The sequence below is a fragment of the Elephas maximus genome, chromosome 15 (assembly GCF_024166365.1).
Source record: "Elephas maximus indicus isolate mEleMax1 chromosome 15, mEleMax1 primary haplotype, whole genome shotgun sequence".
Lineage (NCBI taxonomy): Eukaryota > Metazoa > Chordata > Mammalia > Proboscidea > Elephantidae > Elephas > Elephas maximus.
Window position 1 is genome coordinate 25,364,029 of NC_064833.1, and position 27,268 is coordinate 25,391,296.

The following is a 27,268-nucleotide window of genomic DNA, read 5'->3' on the forward strand; positions in this document are numbered from 1 at the left end:
TTCATATCCACACCCTGGCTTCATAGTTCCCATATTCAAGTCAACTGAAAGAGTAGCTGAGAACTTATACTTACTGCATTTCCACTGTGTTCTGAACATTATGCCATACTACTCCTCACAACCACACTGTAGGGCGGATATTGTACTTCCAGTTTTGAGTTGAGAAAGCTGAGGTTCAGAAGAGTTAAGGCTCTTGTCTAAAGTCCCACAGCTAGTAACTTCCATGACCAGAATTGAACTGAGGTTCATTTAGCACAAAGACTTTGCTTTTCCTACTCCAAGGTGTATCTTCCCAAGCTAAGTCAGTCAATAAGGACATAGCCAAAAAAGGTCAGAAACTAGCAGTTCTTCAGCCATTCTATACCAAATTTAAAAAATAATACCACTAACACGTAGAAGTGCATGAGGAGGTAAGGTTTAGGCATAAGAAAGAATTTCTTGACAGTGTGGGTTATTCATGTCATCTATTACTAGACAAATAAAAGACCATGGATCCAGACAGAGATTCCATGAGCCCAAGAAAGTGGCCAAAGCTTGACTCTGGCTGTGGGGAATGAAATTAATAAGCCTGAGAACCTACTCTCAGCTAAGAAAGGTCCCAGGGAACATCGTTTCCTCAGAAAAGCCTCTGTGACAACCCACCCCCATTCTCTGGCCAAGTCAAAATCCCCAGTTAAGGGCCCACACCTCTTCTTTAAGCGCTTGTTTTTGCTGTTAGTTGCTATCAAGTCAGCTGGGACTCCTGACAAAATTATGTCTAACTAAACAAAATGTTGCCTAGGTCTGTGCCACCTTCATCATCATTAGTATGTTTGAGACCATTGTTGTGGCTCATGGAGGGTTTCCCTCATTTTCACTAACTGTTTACCAACCACGATGTCCTTTTCTAGCAGTTGGTCTTTCCTGATGATGGGTCCAAAGTAAGTGAGCTAAAGTCTTGCCATCCTTGCTTCTAAGGAGCATCCTGTTTGTGTTTCTTCTAAGACCGATTTGTAGCACTTACTGCTGTTCTATCTCTGTATAATCATTTAAAAAATCTTTCTCCCCTTTACTCAGAATTAACCCAGTGAGGCCACAGATGATCTCTGCTTTGCTCTATTCTGTAATTCTAGCTACAACCATACTAACTGGCACAGAGTTGTAGCTTATAAAACATTTGTTGCACAAATAAATAATCACCATGGTATTCTTACACTATGAGACGCAACTGACTAAAATGTTTGGTTGTAATGCTGCCAAAGGGATAGATTTATTCAGTTTTTCTTAGGCCTTTTCCAGGTATTTTCAGGGATAAATTTATTATTATTATTTGGTAATATCTCCCTCAATGTCCTTATCTTTAGTGATTATACTTATTGTTTTTACCCCTTGCAATATTATTTAGAAGTAGCTGGAAGGAGAAGAGGAGCCAGTTCTTTTTATTTGTTCCCATGTGAATAAAAATCCAATATTTATTTTAATGAAAAATTCCGATCAGTTTAAATTTTCCCTATAACACAAATTACCAGTGAGCATGCCTTGGGGCATCCTCTTGTGTGACCATGGGGAAGAGAAAACATTGATCTTGGGAATAAGAATAAAATCACTCTTACCTTCCATGAGTAAGATGAAGAGGTCCTTTAAGATAGTGATGGTGCTGGCCAAAACCAGGATGGAAAAGACAAATGTGCAGATTGGGTCTGCTATTTTGTAGTCTGGCTAGAAAATACAGGGACCTTGGTTAACTCAGTCCATACTTCCCATGCGGAAAACCTGATTGAAAAAATAAGTAAGCCTCCCTCCTTCTTTCTCTATCATCCATTCCTTCTCCTAGTATTTAGAGGCAAGGCTCCCTTTCTAAGGACTCGGGCACTGCTGTCCTTCTTTATGCCTTTAAACTACCAGTGACTAAAGAGGGGAGATTACAGGAGATGCTCTCCCCATCATTTATAAACCAAAGGGGAAAATATATTTGAGTGTCATCTCAAGTGGTCTGCTTTAACTTTGCTCAAATTAATAGAAGCACAGAGTATGTCATGAAAATAAGTACATATGCCCACAATATCCAATGACTTCTGGGCCTTAATTATGTTGAGGAGAAGAAAAGGTATCATCAGCTTACAGGTTGCATGAAGCCAAGTTACAACTGGACTTTGGTCTTGGCTGACTAAAAAAAAAAAAACAGCCAAACCTGTTGCTCTCAAGTTGATTCCGGCTCATAATGACCCTATAGGTCAGGGTAGAACGGCCCCAAAGGGTTTCCAAGCAGTGGTTGGTGGATTGGAACTGTTGACCTTTTGGTTAGCAGACGATCTCTTAACCACTACACCACCAGGGCTTCCTTGGCTCACTAGGGTTAGATTATTTCCTCCCCTTCCAAGTATGAAACATACTTGAGATAAGCATCTCTGACATAGTCCTTAAGACAAGACCCAAGGCATCAGTCTTCCTCTCTCTCCACTGGAGGTCGTGGTATCAGGCTAAACCACCTGCTACTCTGCCCTTGATGAAGTGCTTCACCTCAGAAGAATCTGTGCCCCACCCAGGTTCATTGCAGCGTTGTTCACAATAGCAAAAAGATGGAAAAACATAAATGCCCATCAACAGATGAATGGATAAACAAACTGTGGTACGTACATACAATGGAGTATTACCCAAAGGTAAAGAACAATGACGAATCTGTGAAGCCTCTCATAACATGGATGAATCTGGAGGACATTATGCTGAGTGAAATAAGTCAATTACAAAAGGACATATATTGTACGAGACCATTACAGTAAAAACTCAGGAAAAGGTTTACATACGAAAAGAAACAACCTTTGATGGTTACGAGGGAGGGGTGGGGATGGGAAAACACAAAATAAGACAATAGATAAATGGTAGCTTTGGTGAAGGGTAAGACAGTACCCTATACTGGGGAAGTCAGCACAACTTGTCCAAGGAAAGGTCATGGAAGCTCCATAGACACATCCAAACTCCCTGAGGGACCAAATGATTGGGCTGAGGTCTCTGGGGACTATGGATTCAGGGAAAATCTAGCTCAGTTGGCATAACATAGTTCATAAGGAAAATGTTCTACATTCTACTTTGGTGAGTAGCGTCCGGGGTCTTAAAAGTCTGTGAGCAGCCATCTAAGATATTCTACTGGTCTCACCCTTTCAGGAGCAAGGGAGAATGAAGAAAACTAAAGATACAAGGGAAAGATTAGTCCAAAGGACTAATGGACCACAACCACCACAGCCTCCACCAGAGTGAGTCCTCTACAACTAGATGGTGCCCAGCTACCACCACTGACTGCTCTGACAGGGATCACAATAGAGGGTTCCAGACAGAGCTGGAGAAAATGTAAAGCAAAACTCTAACCCCGCCCCATACACACAAAACAGACTTTCTGGCCTGACAGAGACTGAAGGAACCCCAAGAGTATGGCCCCTGGACACCCTTTTTAACTCAGTAATAAATTCACTCCCGAGGTTTACCCTTCAGCCAAAGATTAGACAGGCCTATAAAACAAAATAAGACTAAAGGGGGACACTATCCCAGGGGCAAGAATTAGAAGATAGGGGGAGATAGGAAGGCTGGAAATAGGGATCCCAAGGTCAAGAAGGGAGAGTGTTGACGCATCGTGGGGTTGTTAACCAATGTCATAAAACAGCATGTATATTAACTGTTTAATGAGAAGCTAATTTGTTCTGTAAAAGTTCATCTAAAGTACAATAAAACTTGATAAATAAAAATAAAAAAGAAGAGTCTGTGCCCCATCACGTCTAAGAAAGTCAACATTAACCTATCTTTTTCAAGGGTATTCTCAAACTCCACTAACACTTACAATTTTGAGCTATTTTTGCCTTAGACTTGAAGTTTTCAGTGAGCATTTTGCTCAACTGAATCAGATGTTGTGTTGTCTTTGTATTTTTTACTTACATGTTTTCTTTCTTTTTGGGGGGGAGGGGAAATAGTGAAAGTCTCTGAAAGTTGGAGAATCATGACACAACCAGACAGAGCTAAACACTCTTCCCTTTCATTTTCCCCAACACCAACCTTAACCCACTCTGTTAGTTGTCGGTATTACCAGACAGAGGTTGAAGAGTCCCTAAAACTAATCCCCTTATTTCTACCCTGATTTCTGTCTAGTGGTACATCCATGAATTTCTGCCAATAAATCTCTTTTTTTGCTTAAGTGAGCCAAATATCTTTTCTGTTGCTTACAACCCAAAAATCCTAATTTAATCACGGTTCCATTGCTGTCCATCGTAACACCATGACAAAAAGAACTGCTTTCTGAAAAAGATGGTAGCACTACAGTTAAAGACATAACCCAGAACCATAGCTCTTAGCAATTGGAGAAAGTCAAAGGTTTCAAGTTTTGGATGTTTGTTGTTTGTTTGAGAACTGGCAAAGTGTTTGGGTAGACAAATATAGGCTGACTACCCTCTTTCAAGCTAATATTGGAGGGTCAGCTTTTGTATTACTTGGCCCATGTAATTACTATGAAGGTGGATAAACTCAAACCCACTCACCTTAAAGTAGATAATAAGTGCACTGGTTAGCACACTGATGCTCTGAAAGAGATCGCCAAGGGCATGCACAAAAGCTGCCCTGACACTGGCATTAGCTTGGGTTTCCTTGTGATTGTGGCCAGGGTGCCTCTGGTGTAAAACCACGCTTAGTCTGAAAGAGAGAGTAATGTTCTTAATGATATTAACCCTTACAAATCATAATGCAGCATAAGGGAGGAGTGCGCAATACCATGAATTACCCAAAATCATGGATAGTTGAAATACTTATGTTTTAAAATGTGCTATTTTAGACTATTATTTGAACACAAATGTACCTTAGAATTTTGATGTTTTTACACAATGCCAGACTACAAAGCTTCATCTCAGTTTTCCCATTCATTCAGCTAATGCTATTCTCTTTCACATTCAAAGGAAACATCACCTCTTAGATGAATGCCAAGCATTTGACTAGGAAGAGGGGAAATATCATTTATTGAGTGTCTACTAAATGTCAGGCACTGGACTAGGTATAAAGTAGAGCTTTGGTGGGAAGTTAATTAAACATACTGGCTTCAAAAGCAACAAGCTGCAAAAAGAGATAAAACAAAATAAGTAGTGAATTTCATCAGGGTTGGATTTTTTTTATCTTTTATTTTACCTAATTATGCTCATTTCCATAGTAATTTGAAATTTGAGTAATCTCCCAATGGCCCAATGGCCAGCGAAGAGAGGGCTGTGTTTACATATATGTAGCTACTTACCAAGAGACTGAAATACATGAATGTATTATTATTATAGATACACTTATACGTGCACCTATACATATACAACATATTGCCAAATATGGCACCTGTGGAAGTCAAAATGATAAGTAGTAGGCACTTTAGATTATGTATATGATTCTATTTATATACAACATCATGAGGTATTAAGACTAAAGATAAAGGTTAACAAAACAAATTTATCGTTCACCATTATAAAACCTAGTCTATTTCCAGGCAAACTGTCTGTTAAATCTCAGGCCATGGCCACAAATCGAAATGATAGCTACCCACCAATATTTGATATTTACAAAATGTACAGTTCTCAGGTTGTTAGCATTTGAGTAATGCTAACATTCTCCCTAAAAACCAAACCAAACCAAACCTGTTGCCATCGAGTCAATTCTGGCTCATAGCGACCCTACAGGACAGAGTTGAACTGCCCTATAGAGTTTCCAAGGAGTGCCTGGTGGATTCGAACTGCCAACCTTTTGATTAGCAGCTGTAGTTCTTAACCACTAGACCACCAGGGTTTCCAACATTCTCCCTAAATTCTCCCAAAATTACGAGTTGCCAATTAAAGCTCTTTAGACAGTTTAATAAGGCCGATATGGTAGCAAACAGACTTTCTAGAACTGCCATGTGGGCTCATCACATTGTCATTCATTCTTTTACTTATTTTATTTAAAAACAAACAAACAAACAAACCTTAGAGACTTATATTCCAGACATTGCCAAACGCTTGAGGCATAAAGGAGAACAAAAGTGGACATGGCCCTTGTCTATCATGGATTGAATTGTGTCCCACCAAAAATATGTGTCAGCTTGGCTAGTCCATGATTCCCAGTATTGTGTAACTGTCCACCATTTTGTCATCTGATGCGATTTTCCTGTGTGTTGTAAAATCCTACCTCTATGATGTTAATGAGGCAGGATTAGAGGCAGTTATGTTAATAAGGTAGGACTCAATTTACAAGATTAGACTGTGTCTTAAATCAATCTCTTTTGAGATACAAAAGAGAGAGGCAAGCAAAGAGACAGAGGGATCTCATACCACCAAGAAAATAATGCCAGGAGCAGAGCACACCCTTTGGACCTGGGGTACCTGCATGGAGAAGCTCCTCAACTGGGGAAGAATGATGACAAGGGTGTTCCCCAAGAGCTGACACAGAGAGAAAGCCTTCCCCTGGAGCTGGCACCCTGAATTCAGACTTCTAGTCTCCTAGACTGTGAGGGAATAAATTTCTCTTTGTTAAAGCCATCCACTTGTGGTATTTCTATTATAGCAGCACTAGATAACTAAGACACTTCCCAAGCTTTAAATGTGTTGGAGAAGACAGAGATTAAATAAAGATACAAATAAATGTAAAATTCTAGCAAATAAACATAAAACTTTATAATAAATTCTACAAAGATCTGGTACTATGAATAGTACAACAGGAGAGCCTGATTTAGTTAGCAAGACATAGCAATTGAGCTGTATTCGAAAACTTATGTTGGAGTTGAGGAGCTTAAAGATGGAGAGAAGAATGTTTCAGGCAGAGAAAATTTAGCATGCATAAGTCCTTGTCTCTGTCTATAATCTTCATCCTTCTGCTAGGACTTTCTGTCCTGACTTCAGTTTCTCAAACCATGGTTCTGATATCTCTATAGTCAGACAACACAGCATCTGGCTGTGTTGTCTCTTGGAGAGAACATTATAGTCACTCAATATCTTTATCTATAAATAAAGACCTACTTGCACACGGAGGGTAGAGCTTTTCAATCACCTTGTCCTTCTAAGTGCGAAAAATATCTGCAGTATTAATGTCAAGGGTCGAGAATGGTTGCAGTAAAGAGAAAATTTGGGTGGATGTATTTAGCAAGCCAACTTGATCATCAAGGGCCCCAGATTTATGTGGTAGTTGGCTAGGTATATCCTTCATATTTCTCTAGCATTGACATAACCTCTGTAACATACAGCTCTCGGAAATTAATACTTTTATTTTTCTGCTGCTTTGTGAACATATTGTTCTCTTTATTCAGAGATGATGTTATTGACTCCTAGTCAGCCAGACAAGTGGTCTGGGTGATTTGTCTCTTAGTGGTGATAGATTTACATTGATCTGCCCACATTTTTTCTTTCAGTGCCAATTGAATTACACTTTCAAGTTAACTGGGTAGAGATAGGGATCTAGTCAGTGATAGCAGATCAAACACCATTCTTTTAATTGTTTAGCTCAGAGGTTTGGAGCAAAGATTCACAAACTGAGAGGTTGGAGACCGAGGTAGGTAAGAGCAAGGGATTTATAATGACCTGGGGAGCATTTTCAAAGAGCTCATGCTCAGTTTTCCTCTTTCTAAAGATTCCATTGTGCCTTCTCTTAAAAACTACTGTTTAAAATTCCATGCTTCTCTCATTGTCTTCATCAAGTGCATGTATAAACCTACCTTGTAACATGTATCAAGCTGCTTTGCAAGGTACATAGATGATGGACAGACAGTGCATTAGTTTTCTATTGCTGCTGTAACAAATTACCACAAATATAGTGGCTTCAAACAACACAGATTTCTGGAGGTCAGAAATCTAGAATAGGTCCACAGAGCTGGATTCCTTCTGGAGGCTCTAGGATAGAATTCATTTTATTGCCTTTTCCAGCTTCTAGAGTCTATCTACATTCCTTAGATCATAGCCACTTCCTTCATCTTCAAAGCCAGCAGTGTAGCAATGTCTTTCCTCTCTAACCTCACACCTCCTTCTTATAAGGACTCTTGAGATTGATTATATCAGGCCCACCCACATAATCCAGGATAATCTCACCACCTCAAGAGCCCATTTAAACACATCTGAAAATTCCATTTTCCCATGTAAGGAAACATATTCAGAGATTCCAGAAACTGGGATATGGATGTCTCTGAGGAGCAATTATTCTCTCTATGATAGATAGATGACAGATAGATAGATAGATAGGTAGGTAGGTAGGTAGGTAGGTAGGTAGGTAGGTAGGTAGAGAGAGAGAGAGAGAGAGAGAGAGAGAGAGAGAGAGAGAGAGAGAGAGAGAGAGAGAGAGAGAGAGAGAGAGAGAGAGAGATAGATAGATAGATAGATAGATAGATAGATAGATAGATAGATAGATAGATAGATAGATAGATAGATAGATAGATAGATAGATAGATAGATAGATAGATAGATAGATAGAGATGATAGAAAAAGAAAGGAAGGGAGGAGAGGAGGGAAGAAGAAGGAGGGGTGGGAGAACAGAAGGAAGGAAGAGAGAGAGAGAAGGCAGGCAGGCAGGCAGGCAGGCAGGCAGGCAGGCAGGCATTTTTAGGTATAGCTACCCAGAACTAGATCATCAAATGAGAAGGATTTGTACAACATGATTAATGTAATTTATATACACCTGAAAAACATTGCCTTGGCAAATGTTGTGAGATAGATAGATATATGTATATATATATACACACACAACAATAAAAGATAAATAAATAAGAAGAATCACTTCAAACCCCTCCAAAACAACAAAATGAGAAGGAAGAAACTGACCCAAAAGAATTAAAGCCCTGGCTTCAAAACCCCATTGTCGTGAGCAGTTAAGTAGTTCCTTTGGAGCATAGCAGACCAAGCTGGCAGGAGACATGAGACCATGTTCTGCAAGAAAGGTTTAAGGCTGCCTGGATAGGAGAATAATCAAATGGATCAGGAGGTGAGGAACACTAGCTCTTTTCAAATGTTTGAAAAACGGTTACATGGTAGATGTAGGTTTGTCTTCCTTAGCTACAAACACAGAAATAGGATCAAGAGGTGGGAACTAAAGAGAGAGTTTTGCCAAGAAGCTGAAGGAAGAATTTTCCTACAGTCACAGTGATGCAAAGACAAAAGAGGCTATTCTGGAGGGTAATCAATTCCCTGTTAGGTTTCCTGAGTGAGCAAATTGTAAAGCACTTGACTAGCAGGAAGGTTGGTGGTTTGAATCCACCAGCAGTGCCTGAGAAGACAGGCCTGGCAATCTGCTCCCAAAAGATCATATCCTTGAAAACCTTATGGAGCAGTTCTACTCTATATGCATGGGGTCTACACAAGTGAGAATCAACTTGACAGCAACTAACAAAAATTCCCTGGTATTAGTCTTGTTTTAATGTACGAAACAAATGGCCATTTTTGAGGATATTGCAAAAGATAATTCAAGAGAAGGAAAAAAAAACAAACCTGTTGCCATTGTGTTGATTCTGACTCATAGCAACCCTATAGGACAGAGTAGAGCTGCCCCATAGGGTTTCCAAGGAGCACCTGATGGATTTGAAGTGCCGACCTTTTTGGTTAGTAGCTTGACTTCTTCACCCCTGACCTCCAGGGCTACAAGAGTAAAAAGGGGACTAAATGAAATTAGCTTTAAGGACCCATCTCTCTGGATAGCCCATAATCTGCTCCCTAACAAAAGTTGAACAGAAATAAGTCCTGTCCCATATGGAACCAACAATATACATGAAAGAGCAGAGTGACTAGGAGCTTGATTCTGAGTTCAGAGGACCTGGATTCAAACCTTGGCTCTACGCTTCCTCACTGACACATTGTTTAATCTCTCTGAGCTTCAGTTCCCTAAGCTGTAACTGTAAAGTAGGGATCTTATGAACAGTAAACTTGATAATGTATATCAGGAGAGCTTAGCCCGACCTCTGGCATATAGGAAGTATTCAAAATTGCTAGCTATGAGGAATCAGTATTAAAACACCCTGCAGCTTTCCTGCCCAGTTTCTTAAGCTGGCTCAACTAGCTTCATTTTCAGTCTTAGAGCCATTTGAACATCCCGTCTGGTCTCTTCCGTCCTCACAATGTTGTATTGTTGGCTTCCATGGGGTTGATTCCAGCTAATGACGACCCCATGTATTGCAGAATAAAACTTCTCCATAGGGTTCTCTTTGTTGTAATCTTAATGGAAGCAAATCACCAGGCCTTTCCTTCCTTGGTACTACTGGATGCATTTGAACCACCAACTTTTAGATTAGCAGTTGAGCGCAAATCATTTGCCCCACCCAGGGACCTATCCTCACAATGTTGTTGTTGTGTGATGTAGAGTTGATTCTGACACAGTGACCCTATATGACAGAGTAGAAATACCTCATAGGGTTTCACAGATATAATCTTTACAGGATCAGATCCCCAGGTCTTTTCTCCTCCAGAACCACTGGTGGATTTGAACCACCAACTTTTTGATTAGCAGCCGAGCACTTTAACCATTGCACCACCAGGGCTCCTTATCCTTACAATAAAGGAATGAAAAAAAAAAATCTCCATCCAGACAAGGTTAAAGATAACATCATGTGCGGTATGTAAGGCTGACTTACATGACGTTGGCCACCACTGCACAGCCTGAGAAGATAATCATCACAGTCACCCGGATCTGGTAATCAGGGTGCAGCAGCCGCTCGCATGCCAGGTATACCAGCACGCCAGTCACCACCCAGATGCACAGGATGGACAGCAGGGCACCGAGGATTTCTAGGGATTCAAACATGCAAAGACACCCACACTCAGCAAATTCCCAGATCACCCTAACCTTCCCAAGAGTCATAAGACATGGGTGCCCCCCACCTAGTGGCAGATTACCAGTAAGCACAGTATTCACCGGTTTAAAGTAAGCAAGGCGCAGGCTTAATTGTGTCCCTGTGTACCTTGTTTATTGGGTAATTCGTGCCTGCCCCCACCCCCAAAAAACAGCTTCAAACTGGTTCACTTAGTGATTCACGAAGCCAAAGTGTGAACGGATTTCAGGACTAATACCAGGCACTTTAATATGGCATTCATAAAACACCAGCGTTTGAGTTCATTATGCTCCATATCACTAAGTATATTCCAGCAAATTTTTAAAGCATATTAATTGCTGCCTGCCCTCGATGTTTTCCCTAGGGATTTTAATTTAAACAGGAGTTAAAATGATGGAAGATTATTAGGAGATGAAATAACGAGGCACAAAGAGTAAAATGTGTTTAGAAACTCTTAATTTCACCATAAAACATTTACAACTTGCCAGTACCAGCACCTCCAGTGAAATAAAATAGTCATAAGAGAAGGCTTCAGGGGGTATTTGATGAAAATGAACTTGACTTGCCAACCCAACATATTATAAACAGAGGCGAGTGCAGAGGCTCATCAACACTCTAACTGCATTTTAAAGTAACAGGAAGGAAAATTAGCATTGGAATGGAGACATTAACATCAATATTTAAAGATAGGATAGTGTTCAACCTGCCCATCCAGAAAAGTACCATTGCTCATTTAGGAGTTCTTTAACACCACACCTTGGTCTTGAACTCAGCCTCATAGATAGATTCAAAAAGCCCAGGAGGATCAAAAGTATTCTTCAAACCAGTGGTCAGGCACGTTCAATCGTTTTTACCTTCCCCCCCTTAAATTAATCCTATATACTAGTCTCGTGTACAGCCAAGTAGTGTAACATACTATTTTGCTGAATGTGACACATTGTTTCCCAGACTTCAGTCATTTGCATATAACTTTCATGATTTTTATCACATCCGCATGCCAACTGTCTCATAGCCACTTAATATTTTCTTTGAATAAATTCGGGTTTTACCCTTAGCTTTTTCCTAAATGAAAATATTTGAAATGAAAATGTTTGATGTGCTAGTTTATTCTCTAACACATATTAAAAAATAAAAAAAAATTATGGTCCAAGTGACTTTTTAAATCATCCAACTTACCACCAGTGTACATTTTTCACACTTTCTAAAATGCTGGTCCAGATGGTTAGGGCAAGAGTTTAAGTGTCAGTCATGTGTGGTCTGTCAGTTACTGGCTGTGTGGTCTTGGACAAGTAACTTAACCTGTTTGAGCCTGAGTTTCCTTATCTGTGGAGTCCATGGGTGGTACAATCAGTTAAGTGTTGGAGGTATAGTAATGGCATTTAATGTATAATATGTTGCATATAGCAAGCACTCAAGAAATATTTATCGTTAGTCAGGCCAGGCTATTTAAAATCCCCCTTTGTAGAAGGTATGTGAATCAGGCCCGAGAATTGCTGATTAGCTAGGAAGAGAGACTGGGTTTACAGAAGTCAACTAGTATGTTTCCTACCCTAGAGAGTCTAAATTGGGGCAAGCAAGTAGAGCATATCCAAATCTAAATCTATGACCAGAGAGGTATGGTGAGACCTGGGAGGACAAAACCTAAATATCAAGTCCAAAGGCAGGAGTGGGGTCAAAACCCAAAGACAAAAAGAGTCAGGAATCCAAAAGCAACTAGTTAGGAAAAGAAACACATTTGGAAGCATTGACATGGGCTACAATAACTGCTAAGAAACCTGTTAGTATAACAGAGGTCACCGGGATAGCCAAACCAGTCTGTGAACGTGTTGAGCTCACCTGTAGATCTATAGTGGCACTGTCCAATATGGTAGCCACCAGCTATATATGGCTGTTTGAATTTAAATTAAAATCCAAGTCTTCAGTGGCACTAGACACATTTCAAATGCTCAACAACCATATTATATTCTATAATATAGAACATGTTCCTAATAACAGAGTTCTATTGGACAGCACTGGCCTTCTAGAATGCCAATGCTCATAGATTTCCATGGCCAGAATGAGAAAATACAAGGAGTGATCTATGTTCCGGTCCACCCTATGTTAACAAAACAACCTGTGTTCACGAAAGAGCTTTGACCAATGTATCAGAAAGGGTTGAGTGTAAAAGTTTATACAGACTAATGACAAGTACGCAGCCAAGGGTCCATGTTTCCAAGTATAGCTCTGTTAAGGCACTGGCAAAAGTATGCTCTGATAACATTGCGAACTCTTTGTTTCTATTTATTGACTCATCTCTCTCTGAATGTTCAAGGTTAGGCAATTCAAAACACTTTTGATGAGAAATTGTTTGTTTTGAAATTAGAACATCCCATCATTCTAAGCTTGGAAAGTCAAAATCCACAGCTGTCAATCTGCAAACTAGGGTCTGGGTCTAGCGGCTCCTTTCAGTAAACATGGGCCATGTGGTCATCTTCTGCCACCTTCACTCTGCCCTCAGGTCTCCTTCACATTGAATTTCTCAACCAGTGTGAATCTTCTTCTTCTGTCCTCCTCCTTCTACTTTTCCTCCTCCTCCTTTTCCCCTCCCCCTCCTTGTTTTCTTCTCCTTTTTCTTTTCTTTCTCTTTCTCCTCTCCTCCTCCTCCTTCTTCTTTTTATATAATTGAACAAGCTAATCAGCTAAGCCATTCTCTGGTGCATGCTAAGTGGTGTGGTGTGAGTAAGGAAACCCATATTCTGTTCCCAAATCTGCTGTAAGAAGCGCTTCGATCTCCGCAACTCTCTTAGGCTCTCTGTGCCTTACTTTGCAATGTGGCAGAAGTCTTACCCCTGTCCTCTCTCCCAGGAATACAGAGTAATTCAGTGGAGAATATCAAGGCTGTTACCCTGGAGGAGAAGGGATTGTTAAAGGGATACTCATGTTCCTATTGTCTAGTAGGAGTAGAGTTAGTGCAACTTAGCTGCCTATTATTTGAATTAATGTTGATAAGACACATCTCAACACAGAGGCTTGTTTTAGTCTGTGCACCAGAGATGTGCCTCTAAGGAATTTCTAGACAAGGTTTTGCTTTGTACCTTCCATTTTTACCCTTGTTCCGACTGCACTACTAATCTGCTGTTATATGCTCAGTCAGCAAACTGTACCTATTCGATGCCATCCAAATGTCAACTGTTTGGAGGGAGGCTTCGATGACAACCACAAGGAGAAGAGACTGAGCAGAAAACTGGTCAGGTCAATTAAGAGGTGAGCAGCATCTGTGACGACAGCAAGACTCCCAGCAACGTGTCCACCTGGGGGATGCAGAATGTTACACGGGGTTAAGACTCACAAAACTTTAGAACAGAAAGGACTTTTAAAGTTTATTTAATCCACCCTTCTTCCAAATATGACAAGTAAAGAAACCAAGACCCAGAAGGTGGGTAGGATCTGAACATGTAGACATTTCAAGGGAAAGGCCATTCCTCGTAGAGCAGAGGTTCAGATATTGGGAAGTGTGAGAGTCACATTTGGAGAACATCCCAGTTAGACTGGGCCACAAGGATGCATAATAAAGGAATATAGGAAGATGAAGCTGGAAATGTATATGCCATGTTCAAAGGCCGAGAATCTAGACTTTTGTCTATAAAACAGAGGTCATAACCTGGCCCACATATGTGTTTTTATTTGACTTGCAATCCTACCATCATTTTCACCACTTCGTTTTGTTTTATTAATTTGTTATCCACTTGGCCACTAAGGAAACCCTGGTGGAATAAGTGCTATGGCTGCTAACCAAAAGGTTGGTAGTTCAAATCCACCAGGTGCTCCTTGGAAACTCTACTGTGTCCTGTAGGGTTGCTATGTGTCGGAATCAACTTGACAGCAATGGCCAATGGGTTACCTAGCTCCTAAACCTTTGAGTTTGCGATCACTGTTGTAAATAGTGTGGAGCAGAAAGAAGAAAGGACGAATACCTCCCAATGGGCTTTTTGAGCGCAACAACAATTCAAGCTACGTAAGTCTTGCCTTACTTTTCTCTCCATTTGGTGTGCTCTCCCTATTTTTCTCTAATTCTTTTTTGAGAAAATACCTCCAGCCTTGTTATGGATTGAATTGTGCTCCCAAAAAATATGTGTTGTAAATCCTAACCCATATTCCTGTGGATGTAATCCCATTTGGGAATAGGGTGTTCTTTGTTATATTAATGAGGCAGTACCAGTGTAGGGTGGCTTAAGCCAGTCACTTTTGAGATATAAAAGCAGCAAATTAGCCAGACAAGAAAGGAAGCACAAATAGGGGAAGAGTGATGACACGTGGTGATCACCAAGGAACAAAGGAAGACAAGCTAAAAGGGGCAGATCTTCCCCCTGAGCAGACAGAGCCTTCCCCTAGAGCCAATGCCCTGAATTCTGACCCCTGGTGGCACAAGTTTCAGTGCTCAGCTGCTAACCAAAAGGTTGGAGGTTCAAACCCACCCAGCCACTTTGCAGGAGAAAGACCTGATCTTTCCATAAAGATTACAGCCAAGAAAACCTTATAGGGCAGTTCTGCTCTGTCGCATTGGGCCACTATGAGTCGAAAATGGACTCGACGGCACCTAGCAATAACAAAAACAGCCTCCTAAAGTGTAAGAAAATAAACATCTGTTCTTTAAAACCACCTCCTTGTATTTCTGTTATAGCAGCACTAGATAACTAGGCCGAACCTCCAAAGTAGAAGTCAAAGAAACCCTGTTTGTTCTTTCCCTAACCAAACTTGTTGTTGGAGAGCAATAACCTTTATTGCTCTTACTACAGCTTGCCAGCAAAGAGCTTTTGCTGACTGATTCATCTTCCCAGCAACTGTTTATTGCCTTGTGTGCTGTCAAGCGATGGGCACTGTCAGTCACCAGACCCTCCATCATCAGGCTTACCTTGTCTTGCCTAATGATTACAAAAAATTACATATATGGCTCATAATTGCAATAACCCCCACAGACCGCTGGCTCTAAATGTAGTTAATAACTGGTTTGTCAAAGTTTAATGGTCTGAAGCAAAGTAGTCTTCAAGCTTTTTACTGAGCTGTCAGCGCAAAAATCGGAATGATTCATGAGACAAAAAGCAACATTTTGCTAACAAATCAGCTGTCCTTCCAATTATCCTCTAGTGTTGCTCTACCTGCCAGGCTTGGGCCTGATGATAAAGCTGTGTTAATCATGCATTATTTCTTGCCCAGAGAATGGCTACATGTAGATAAGCAGCCTGCCGTGGTCTCAGCAATGACTGATGGTGACAATTCCACGGTGCCGGGCTGAAAATGTGGCCTAAGTCAAGGAAATGAAGCCTTATAGGGTTTGTTCAACAGGCTCAGCTTAGTCAGCAGGAAATCAAGAAAGAAAAAGAGCTTGCTTTGGAGGGAGCATGTTAATATGGAAGGCACATGGAACTGAGAACCATTTTGCAACCATCAGGGCTACTTACTAGAACGATCCAGAAAACTGTGGCCAATCATGCTGACTCCTGTGGAGCAAATTGTTTGTAAGAGGTAGTTTGCAACTAAATTTGCGTTTGCTTCTGAAAGCATGGGGTATTCTTGACAATTAATTCAATCATTCAGCCAGTATTATTGAGCCCTTACCATGCTTGGTACCCAGGGCAAGATACACAAAGATAAATCACAGTCCCTCTCCGTAATGATCTCGCTGTCTAAAACTCACTATACTAAAGCTATGTATGATGGACTAGGGTGTCAGAGAGCCATACTTGCTGGGAACATAGAGGAACTTTTTAGAAAAGAGAGAGGCAGGAACTAGTAAGAAAAGAGTTTTTCAGGAAGAGTGAAGTACACGAGCAAAAACACAGAAATGAAAGAACATGGCACCTTTGAGGAAAGGCAGAGGGGCGGAGTATTGGGGGAATAACGGGTAATAAGACTGGAAACGTGGATTGGGGGCCCTTGGTGTTGGGTTTTATATGTTAGGCTAAGGAATCTGAATGTTATTCCATGGTCTAAGGAGATCTACTTAAGATTTTGAGAGGCACCTTTCCAGCAATTTGGATGATGATTTGGAGGAAGGAGAAGCTAGAGGTTAAGAGGCTACTGTAATGGTCTCCAGGAAATTATGACGGAGGCATGAACTAAGGTAGTTACAGATGTATTTCTGGATTTCTTGGCAAGACATGAAGAGCAGTGCCCTTGTAACAAGACAGGAGAGGAACAGAAAGGACTAAGTCTTGGAAATAGACCCTACCTATAAAATAGGGTCGCTATGAGTCAGAATAGACTCGATGGCACTGGGTTTGGTTTTTTTTGTTGTTGTTGTTTAGGGCGTGTGGGATGAAGGTGATACCAGGAAGGGAAGTGAGCCATTAGGACTGGGTCTCATATTCACAAATCACCTCAGATCTAGACAGTCGATATTAAGACCAAATGATGTTTTCCATGGAGTACAGATACATACTGACAAAAGTAAAAGAAGTAAATATTCACTTGACAACATTAATGTTGTGCACAATTACTGTACTACACTTTTGTAGACTATTAATTCATATTTTAAAAATTCTTTAATTACCTTAAGAATAACATTATTATAACATTATTATTACATGCTGTTGAATCAATTTTTGACTCATAACGACCCATGTGACAGAGTAGAGAACTACCCCATAGAATTTTCTAGGCTGTAATCTTTACCGAAGCAGCTCTACAGGTCTTTTCTCCCACAGAGCCCCTGGGTGGGTTCAAACTGCCAACCTTTCAGCTAGCAGCTGAGCACTTAACCATTGCACCACCAGGGCTCCTTATACTATATCTTATGCAAAAGACACATTGAGTTGTTATTTAACGTGTATTTAAAATATTCCACAATTTTTATTGGCACGTTTTTACATTTCTTCCATTTTTAATATTAGGAACCTCAAAAAAATATAAGTGACATAAACTTTTGGGACACTCTGGGTCTAGCACAAGGTAAGTACCCCTAACAGTAAAGCTTGTGGTTATGCCACCCCTTAGTTATACCATTCTCTCACTAAGAGAGTGGCATTAAGAACTTTTCCCTTCTGAGATAGTTAACGTTTTCCCCAGCCTACTCCCCAGCTCTGTATTTTAGTCTAGTGATCTGGAGTTTCCTCCATCATTGCTTAACTCTAAGTAGCCCTGCTTCAGGTGCCTCTCCTGGAACACTACACATTTTTTCTACTAATGGCCATACTTAAGCATATTTTTCCGAGTTATCATGTCTGTATGTTTATCTTTTGAAAGAAAGATACTTATTTACATCTGCACTGTAACTCCTCTTTATGGTTTTTCTACAGTTAGGAATGTTTAAAGCAATCAGCAAGAGTTACATTTCAATAGGTTCAAAGGCCCCTTAACAGTGGATGCATTGATGCTTACAGCCTTCTTTTGTTCCTTCCTCTAATCTACTCTGCACCCTATGGCCAATTATCTCTCTCTGAGCACAGCTCTCTGACCTGCCTCACCCCAGTTCTAAACATCAATTACTACTCAAGGCCTACAGAATGAATTCAGATTCCCCAGCTGAGTCTTCAAGCCCTTCTTGCCAGTACCTACAATTCTAGATTTCACCCCACCCCCTACCCACACCACTGCCTTAGATAGATAGGCCATCAGATTTTAATTATTATACATAATTATTAATAATGATGTAAAAATCCTAAAGAAAACATTAGTGACTTAGATTCAGCAAAGCATTAAAAGAATAGCCACCCTGGTGAGGTTCAGAGGCACCATAGTGATAGCCTAGGAACACGAGCCCTACAAACCAGACTGCCAGCCACTTACAGGTATGTTACCTTAGCAGAATTACTTTACTTTTTGTACTTCAGGTTCCTTGTCTGTAAAGTGAGATTAGTAATAGAACCTACCTCCTAGGTATTGCATCGGGATTAGGTAGGTAATACATGGGAAACACTCATCAACTTCCCGACATACTCTTGTTAGTTGTTGTCACGTCGATTCCGACTCATGGTGACCCCATATGTGCAAAGTGAAACTGCTCCATAGGATTTTCTTGTCTGTAGCCTTAATGGAAGCAGGACACTAGGCCTTTTCTTCCGTGGTACCACTGGGTAGATTTGAACCACTAACCTTTAGGTTACCAGTCAATTCAAACAATCTGTGCCACCTAGGAACATTTGGAAACACTGGTGGTGTAGTGGTTAAGTGCTACGGCTGCTAACCTAAAGGTTGGCAGTTCAAATCTGCCAGGTGCTCCTAGGAAACTCTATGGGGCAGTTCTACTCTGTCCTATAGGGTCGCTATGGGTCAAAATCGACTCAACAGCAATGGGTTTGGTTTTTTTTTTTTTTTAGTTCCTGGCATAAACCAAAAAAAAAAATCCATTGCTGTGGAGTCTATTCCAGCTCATAGTGATCCTACATAAATCATGAGTATAAGTTCCTGGAATAAGACCCATTGCATTCAAGCTGATTCTCTCTATCATCATAATGCCAGTCATGCAAAGATTATATTAGAAAATCTCTTAATAATCTCTTAATATTATACATCCCAATGATGAATCAAAAATTTAAAAAAAAATACATTTAAAAGAAAGTGTATTTCACAAAAATCAACATTCATCCTTAATTATTTGTTAATTTTTTTTAAAAGCCTAAGACTAGGAAATATTTCATTAACATAATTTAAAAATACTTAAATCCTCAGGTAACATTTTGCTTAACAGGTAAATAGTTAAGTGTAAGATATTTTTAGCACAGGAAATTATTAAATATGATAAAAATATGAAACAGAGAGAAGAGATGTAACTATTAAAAATTAAGAGAAATATATGTTTTGGCACAAAAGTAGGTTATCTCCTGAGTGGGAAAGAGGGATGAGATACAAGGAAAATGAACTAAAAACCTTTAGAAGGGACAATAATTCAAGTACATTGTTGAGTACAAAAATGAATATGCTAAAATCAAAACTTTACAGAATACATGGAGTAACTATCTAGAAAATAGGTAATGTGAAAAGAAAGACCCCATTCATCCCTGGAAAGAATAAGCCAAACATATAAAATAACCAGAAATAACTCTGACGAGAAATAGGCCGTCCATGTTTTCCAACAAACAAAAACCACAAAACTTATCTGAGAGATATAGAAGACATGAATAAATGGATAAATAACTTTATTTATATGCCAATAAAAAATCATAATTAGATTTTAAAGGGTGCTGAACAAAATGATTCTCATGTTTAATTCGGATAATATTCGGGGATAAATAGCCGTTATGTCACCTTTTCTATTCAACAAATAATAATGAGGAGAGACCAACAGACATTATAACATATAAATGTACATTAATTAGGTTAAGTATGTCACTGGCAGAAGACTAGAAACACAGATCAATAAAGCACCTTAGGACTAGAGCCTATTACTTACAAATAATTGATAAATGATAAAAAAGAAAGATCAAAAATCAATGGGGGACAGAATCGCTATTCCATAAATGATGCTGAAGTTTTCGTTAGCTGTTTAGAAAAAGATTTTTTAGTCCTTAGAACATGCAATATATGATTTCAGACTGACTTAAAAATTAAATGCGAAAAATTGAGCAAAAAGAAACAAAATATCTGTTCACTACATGAGGAAGGATTACTAAGCACGAAAGTGGTAAAATAGTAAAAGAAAATCACATCAAAATGAAAATTTTGATAAAATGACCGATGTAAGATATAAAACTTTTCAAAGTCAAGCCAAAAATTAAACAAAATTGAAATACAAGTGACAAACTGGAAAAGTATTGATAACAAACACGACAAAGGTTTAACATCCTAACTACATGAAGAGCTCCCAGAGATCAATATAGAGAATTAGAAGGTTCTCTTAAAAAATTAACAACAGGTAATAAAAGGCAAAGAGAAAATGCATTGACAGAGGAAAATACAATCACTAGTAAACATGCAGAAAATAACAGTAACAACTAAATAAATAGATATTAAAATAAATCTTCTTTGTCCATATACTAACAAAGGTTCTGAAAAATTTAAATAAACTTTGGCAAAGGTTTGGAGACTGACTCTTTCTCATGCAGAGCTGGTGGACGTATGAATTGTTTCAAACTGTCTGGATAGCAGTTAGGCAATCTGCATCAAAAAGCACTGAGAAATATTTATGCCTTTCAACCGATTATTTTCTCTTTTAGGAATCTTTTCAAAAGAAATAACCAGCAAGACAGGCAGAGTTTTATTCAAGGTTTTTCATTGTATCATTGTCCATAAGCAGGAAAAAACTCCCTAAATTTCTAACAATACAGAGATGGTTATGTAACTCACAGTGGAGCACGCTATAGAATATTGTTCAGGCAACAAAAATGTTTTTGAAGGGTATTTAATGTCATGGTCAAAAGCATTCAGTATGCTCTCAATCATGTAAAAAACTATGGAATATGAGTAGAAAATACATTGTATGAAAATACTCCATACGCACGCAGTGAGAGGTCATCGGTCAATAGTGATGAAATTTATTTTGTTTCCCTCTGCTTTCCAAGTAGTCAACAACAAGCTATTTTTACTTTCTAATTACAGGAAACACGAAAGCTTCGATTAAAAGAAGAACTTAGGTGACCTTCTTGTAATGCTGCAGAGTTTGGTTTGTTTGTTTAATCAGAGAAGTCTTTTGGAGAAGTACTCACCCACGACCTCCGCAATCATGAAAACCAAGCATACTGCTGAAGCAGCACAGAGCTTCCACTTGGCGTGGCCCTGTTCCTTTACCCTGTTCTCAGTGGCCTTGAAGTTGTTGTGACAGTGATAGAAGGCTCCTGTCTCCAGCTCCTCTGGCTTCTCTCCAGGACATTGATCGTTATTCAGGGGCTTCTGTCGGAGTCCCGCTCTGTAGATGGGTTTGACAGAAGAAAGAAATGAACATGGTTGCAAACAAACACCTCCCTGGCAGCTCTACCCATTCTTAGAACCACTGTTAGGACATTTGCGAACTAGCTACGAAATCAAAATCCACAGCTCCTTCAACAGGCAAGAAAGTTCCTACCACTAAAAGTTTGGCTGTTATACAATCAGGCTGTTATTTAGTCTATAGGACTGGTGATTGAGAGACGTCAAAGAAGAAGGAGAAAGGAAGCAGATACACCTTGATATATTTCCTTCCCAGTTAATTAACAATGAAAATTTGGGGGGCACTGAGCCCTCATGGCTCAGTGGTTAAAAGCTCGGCTGCTCAAAGGGTCGGCAGTTTGAATCCACCAGCCACTCCTTAGAAACTCTATGGGGCAGTTCTACTCTGTCCGATAGGGTCCCTGTGAGTCAGAATCAGCTCGATGGCAGTGGGTATGGGTGCTACCAATAAGAGAGGTTGTCGTTAGCAGCTGTTGAGATCCCCCCCAATGGCGACCCTATGCACAATGGAACAAAATGCTGCCCGATTCTGGGGGTTGCAATCCATAGGGTTTTCGCTGGCCGATTTCAGAAGTAGAACATCAGGCCCGTTTTTCTAGCCTGTCTTAGTCCAGAAGTTCCACTGAAACTCGTTCAGCATCATGGCAACAATCAAGTCTTCACCAAGAGTTGGGTGGTGGCTGTGCATAAGATGCATTGGCCGGAATTCAACCCAGGTCCCCACAAGGAAAGAGACATTTCTAACACTGAACCACCACTGCCCCCATTTAAAAAAAAAAAAAAAGTGGGGAGAGGATTTAGAATGTGCATTTACCAGCCAGCTTGAGGATTTAAATATCCAGGATTGTATGCCTTCACTCTCCCTTTCTTCCCCATGGCAACATCATTACTAGCTCATAGTACTTTTTGTTGCTGAGTCCATAAGGACCCTCAGACCTTCTTAACACAGCTTTGCAGGCAATCTCTACCAACCAATTGAAGTTATAATAATATTAGAAACCTATTTATTCTTCCTGAAACAATATATATCGGTTCTGCTCAAATGTTACTTAGAGTCATCCAGAGATTATAGGATGTCAGAGCTGGAACTGACACCTTTGAATTGTGGTGTTGGTGAAGAATATCGAATATACCATGAACTGCCAAAAGAACGAACAAATCTGTCTCAGAAGAAGTACAGCCAGAATGCTCCTTAGCAGCAAGGATGGCGGAGGCTACTTTGGACGTGTTATCAGGGGTATCAGTCCTTGGAGAAGGATATCAAGGTAAAGTAGAGGGTCAGCGAAAAGAAGGAAGACCCTCAGCAAGATGGATTGACACAGTGGCTGCAACAATGGGCTCAAGCATAACAATGATTGTGAGGACGGCACAGGGTTAGGCAGAGTTTCATTCTATTGTACATGGGGTCTCTATGAGCTGGAACTAACTCAAGGGCATCTAACAACAACAGCTTAAGAGCTTGCTGATTTTTTTGAAGAAGGAACTATTTTGTTTTTGTTGTTTCGTTTCTCTATTTTTCCATTTAAATTTTTCCACTCTACTATTTATTATTTCTTTTTCTTTTTTTAGTCTTAGGTGGAAAGTTAAGGTATTGATTCGATAGCTTTCTTTTTTAAAAAATGTAGACGTTTTCAGCTTTATATTTTCCTCTAAGCACTGCATCCCATAAGTTTCACTGTTGTGTTTTCATTTTCATTCACCTTAAAATATTTTCTAGTTTTCCTTTTGATTTCTTCTTTGACTCATTAGTTATTTAAGAGTGTATTGTTTAATTTCCATTTTTTTGAGAATTTTCCAGATTCCCTCCTGTTATTGATTTCTAATTTAATTCCATTACAGCCAGAGAACATACGTTGTATGGTTGCAATCATTTTATATGTATTGAGGCTTTTTGTGTGGGTGTGTCCTAAATAAATTCTCCAGTCCAATAAACATGGTCTATTCTGGAGAATGTTCCATGCACACTTAAGAAGAATGTGTATTTTGCTGTTATTGGATGGAGTGTTCTGTATATGCTTGTTAGGTATTGTTGGTTAATAACGTTGCTCAGACCTTTTATATCCCACTGATTTTCTGCCTCGTTTTTCTACCCATTACCGAAAGTGAGATATTGAAGTCTCTAACTGTTATTGCTGGAACGTCAATTTCTCCCTTCAAATCTGTCAGTTTTTGCTTCATGTATTTCAGGGCTCTCTTATTAGGTCCGTATATGTTTATACTTGTTATAGCTTCCTGTTAGATTGTACCTTTTATCATTATAAAATATCCCTCTTTACCTTTAGTAACTTCTTTTTGTTTTTAAGCATCTTTTGTCTGATATTAGTATAGGCACTTTAGCTCTCTTTTGATCCATGTATATCAATATACACTGTCTTTTATAATTACCTACCTAATTTACCTTTACTGGTACACTTTGTTTTTGTGTTAATTCACATTACTGTATAGTGTCAATTGCTTTCAGCCTAAAGAATTTCCTTTAGTATTATTTGTAAGCCGGCCTGCTAGCAACAAATTCCCTCAGTTTTTGTTTATCTGGGAATGTCTTCATTTAACCTTCACTAAAAAAAAAAAAAAATTTTTTTTTTTTGGAAGGTAGTTTTGCTAGTCATCAGATTCTTGGTTGCTGGTTTTATCTTTTATTTTTTTCTTTTCCCACTTTGAATATGACATCTCACTGCCTCGTGGCCTCTTTTGTTTCTGAGACAAAGGATGTCCTTGTACATGATAAATCTTTTTTCTCTTGCTGTTTTCAAGATTTTCTCCTTGCTTTAAGTCCAGCATTTTGACCATGATGTGTCAGGGTGTGGATTTCTTTGCTTTGATTCTACTTAGAGTTTGTAGATCTTCTTGGATATGTAGATTAATATTTTTATTAAATTTTGGAAGTTTTCGGCCCTTATTTCTTTGAATATTTTTGGCTCTTTTTCTCTCTTTTCTCACCTTCTGATATTCCCATTACATGTGTATCAGCAGGCTCAATGGTATACCACATTTTGTTGAGGCTCTGTTCATTTTTCTTTCTCTATGTTCTTTGTATTGCTTAATCTCTAGTGATCTATCTTCAAGATTGCTGATTCTTCTGTCAGCTCAAATCGACTTTTGAACTCTTCTAGCGATTTTTTTCATTTTTATTTTACTTTTCAACTCCAGAATTTTCATTTTGTCCCTTTTTTTTAATATAGGTTCTATATCTTTAATGATATTCTTTATGTGATGAGACATCATACCTCATCACATTCATTTAATTCCTTAAACATGATTTCTTTTAGTTCTTTGAACATATTTATTATAGCTGCCTTGAAGTATTTGTCTGCTATGTCTGATATCTGGGCCCTCTGAAAGGAAGTTCCTATTGCCTGCCCTTTTTACTTTGTATGGGCCACAATTTTTTGTTTTTGTGCATGTCTTGTAATATTTTGTAGAAAACTGAACATTTAAGATAATGTATTGTAACAATTTTGGGTACTGATCTCCCTCAGGTCTTGTTTTTGGTGCTGTTGTTGTTTACTTGTTTGTTTAGTGACTTATCTGGGCCATGTAAGTGGGGTCCATTTCCCTGGTTTCCTCTGTAGTGTACAGCCTCTGTTGTTGTTCCTCAGAAAGTACGTTTTTGGGCACATGCACAGTCACCCTTACCCATCCCCCCCTTAGTGATGATAGTGGTTTTAGACACGTTCTCTTTGCCTATTTCTTTTGTCTCATTGGTAAATATCTGGTTGTTCTGACTGTATTGGTATCACACCCAACTGTTAAGAAGAAAAACCTATTGCCATCGAGTCAATTCCAACTCATAGCAACCCAACTGTTAGCCTCCACTAATTTCTTGCTGGTTTCTTTATTGTTTTCAACAATTCTGAGAGCCCTAAGTTGTTCTACAAACTGTTCCAATTAAAGTTGGACTGCTTTACAAGGGTAATCTTTGAGGCCAGTCTTTTCAGCTTGCTCCAGCTCCAGGAAGACTCTTATTAGCTGTCTCTTTCCCTCATTTTCTCTGTTAAACTTCTAGTTGGTCTACCATTTCACTTGTTTTATCATAGTTGGAACAGTCTCCTCTTAATTGCTCAGCACTAAAATATTCATTGTTTTTAATAGTGCACTAGGCTTGAAATCCCCCCAAACTTTCTTCTAAATAAACTTCTATCTGTCTGCAAAGTAAACGTCTAGCTGGTGTACCATCAATTCCTTAGAGAGAACGGCATAACTCTCTGTTCTTATAGCTTTTCTGTCTTGCTGGGCAAAAACTCTGTGCCACTGCAGCAGAAGTGGGGAAATGGGCTGTGGCCAATTTCTCTGGAAGTAACACTCCTGCTCTGCAAGAAGGGTGCCGGGCAGGTATAGTAGCCCTTGGTCTTCTTGGTTTGCACTTTCTGGCATAGAATTCCTGCCCTGCAAGTGAGCTGGGGCCCTGATGTCCCTAGAGTAGAGATTCTGCCCTAAACAAGGGGACTGGGTGGTAGAAGTGTGTCCCAGTCCTTGTAGCCATGTCTGCATGAAATAGAACTTCTGAAACACAGAGCTGGGAGGATAAAGGATTACAGCAGCCTGTCCCTCTGGAGGTGAAGTCATAGCTCTTGACTGACAGCTAGGGTGAAAGGCTGTCTGTCTTTTTGACTGCACCTGCTCAGAGGATGGGGAGTAGGTAATTTAGTGAGTTGTGGCTCAAATGCCACAGACTTTCTTCTTACTGAAATTTAGTAGGCTTTGTTAAATATATGGCTCTCAATTTGCTGTATGACCTTAAGACAACCCCACAGGTTTTAAAGAGCTTTATTATTATTATTTTTAATAATTTCCATCAGTTAAATGGTTGTTTTGTTGGGGAGAGATTCCATTAAGCTACTCATACCACCATTCTGAAAGTCTCTTCCGCCATCACTTTTAGTGCTTCATACTGAAAAGAAATTCTAGTAGCTTCTCCCCATTCCTTCACTCCTCTGGGATCTTTTAAATATAGGTATGACTTAGGAAAAGGAGAAACCAAACACCTTCCATTCCACTCTAAGAAAACCATAAGGAATGTGTAGATCAACTTCACGCAAGTGTCTTTTTGCTACCATGAGTCCAAAGCACGGGAAATCACATCATTGAAATGGGGATAGGGTAGAAAGGAAAAAGGTGAGAGGCTACGGGGTAGTGTTCATGGCATCTACAGGGCTCAATGGAAGTACTCCACATGGTAACTTAATGTGTAAAGATGATTTCCAACAATTCCTGTCATGCCTGTATGTACATGCCATCAAGAGGAAGATTCTATTTCCCCATTCCTTGAATCTGAGCCTTGGGACTTGTTTTAATTAATCAAATGTGGTAAAACTGATGCTGTTCTAATTCTGGGTTTATGCTTTCTGAGTCCTTCAGCTCCCACTTTCACTCTCTTACTACTCTGAAGTGTCATCTAAAGATGTCCAAGCTATCCCAGTGGAATGAGAGACCACACAGAGAAATTCCACGGGAAGAAGAACGAAGACCCCAGCCAACAGCCAGCATGAACACCTCACACGTGTGAGTGAAGCCATCTTGAACCTTCCAGCCCAGGCCAGCCTCCAGCAGACTGCAATCTCGTGAACAAACCCAGATGACTTCACATGGAACCCTGTCCAAAATCTTGACCCACAGAATCAAGAGTAATAAAATGGTGATTTCAGCTACTAAGTTTTGCTGTAGTTT

General features: G+C 39.6%; 1 protein-coding gene across 1 annotated transcript in view; it reads right to left on the minus strand.

Moving 5' to 3' along the window:
* SLC30A8 (solute carrier family 30 member 8) overlaps positions 1-27,268 on the minus strand; it is a 37,638-nt gene that overhangs the window by 7,494 nt on the left and 2,876 nt on the right. The window contains exons 2-6 of the mRNA XM_049853856.1: positions 21,382-21,581; positions 13,906-14,052; positions 10,565-10,718; positions 4,500-4,650; positions 1,593-1,698 (exon numbers count right to left, since the gene is read on the minus strand). Coding sequence (XP_049709813.1) covers positions 1,593-1,698; positions 4,500-4,650; positions 10,565-10,718; positions 13,906-14,052; positions 21,382-21,581 — 758 coding nt within the window. The remainder of the gene's footprint in view (positions 1-1,592; positions 1,699-4,499; positions 4,651-10,564; positions 10,719-13,905; positions 14,053-21,381; positions 21,582-27,268) is intronic.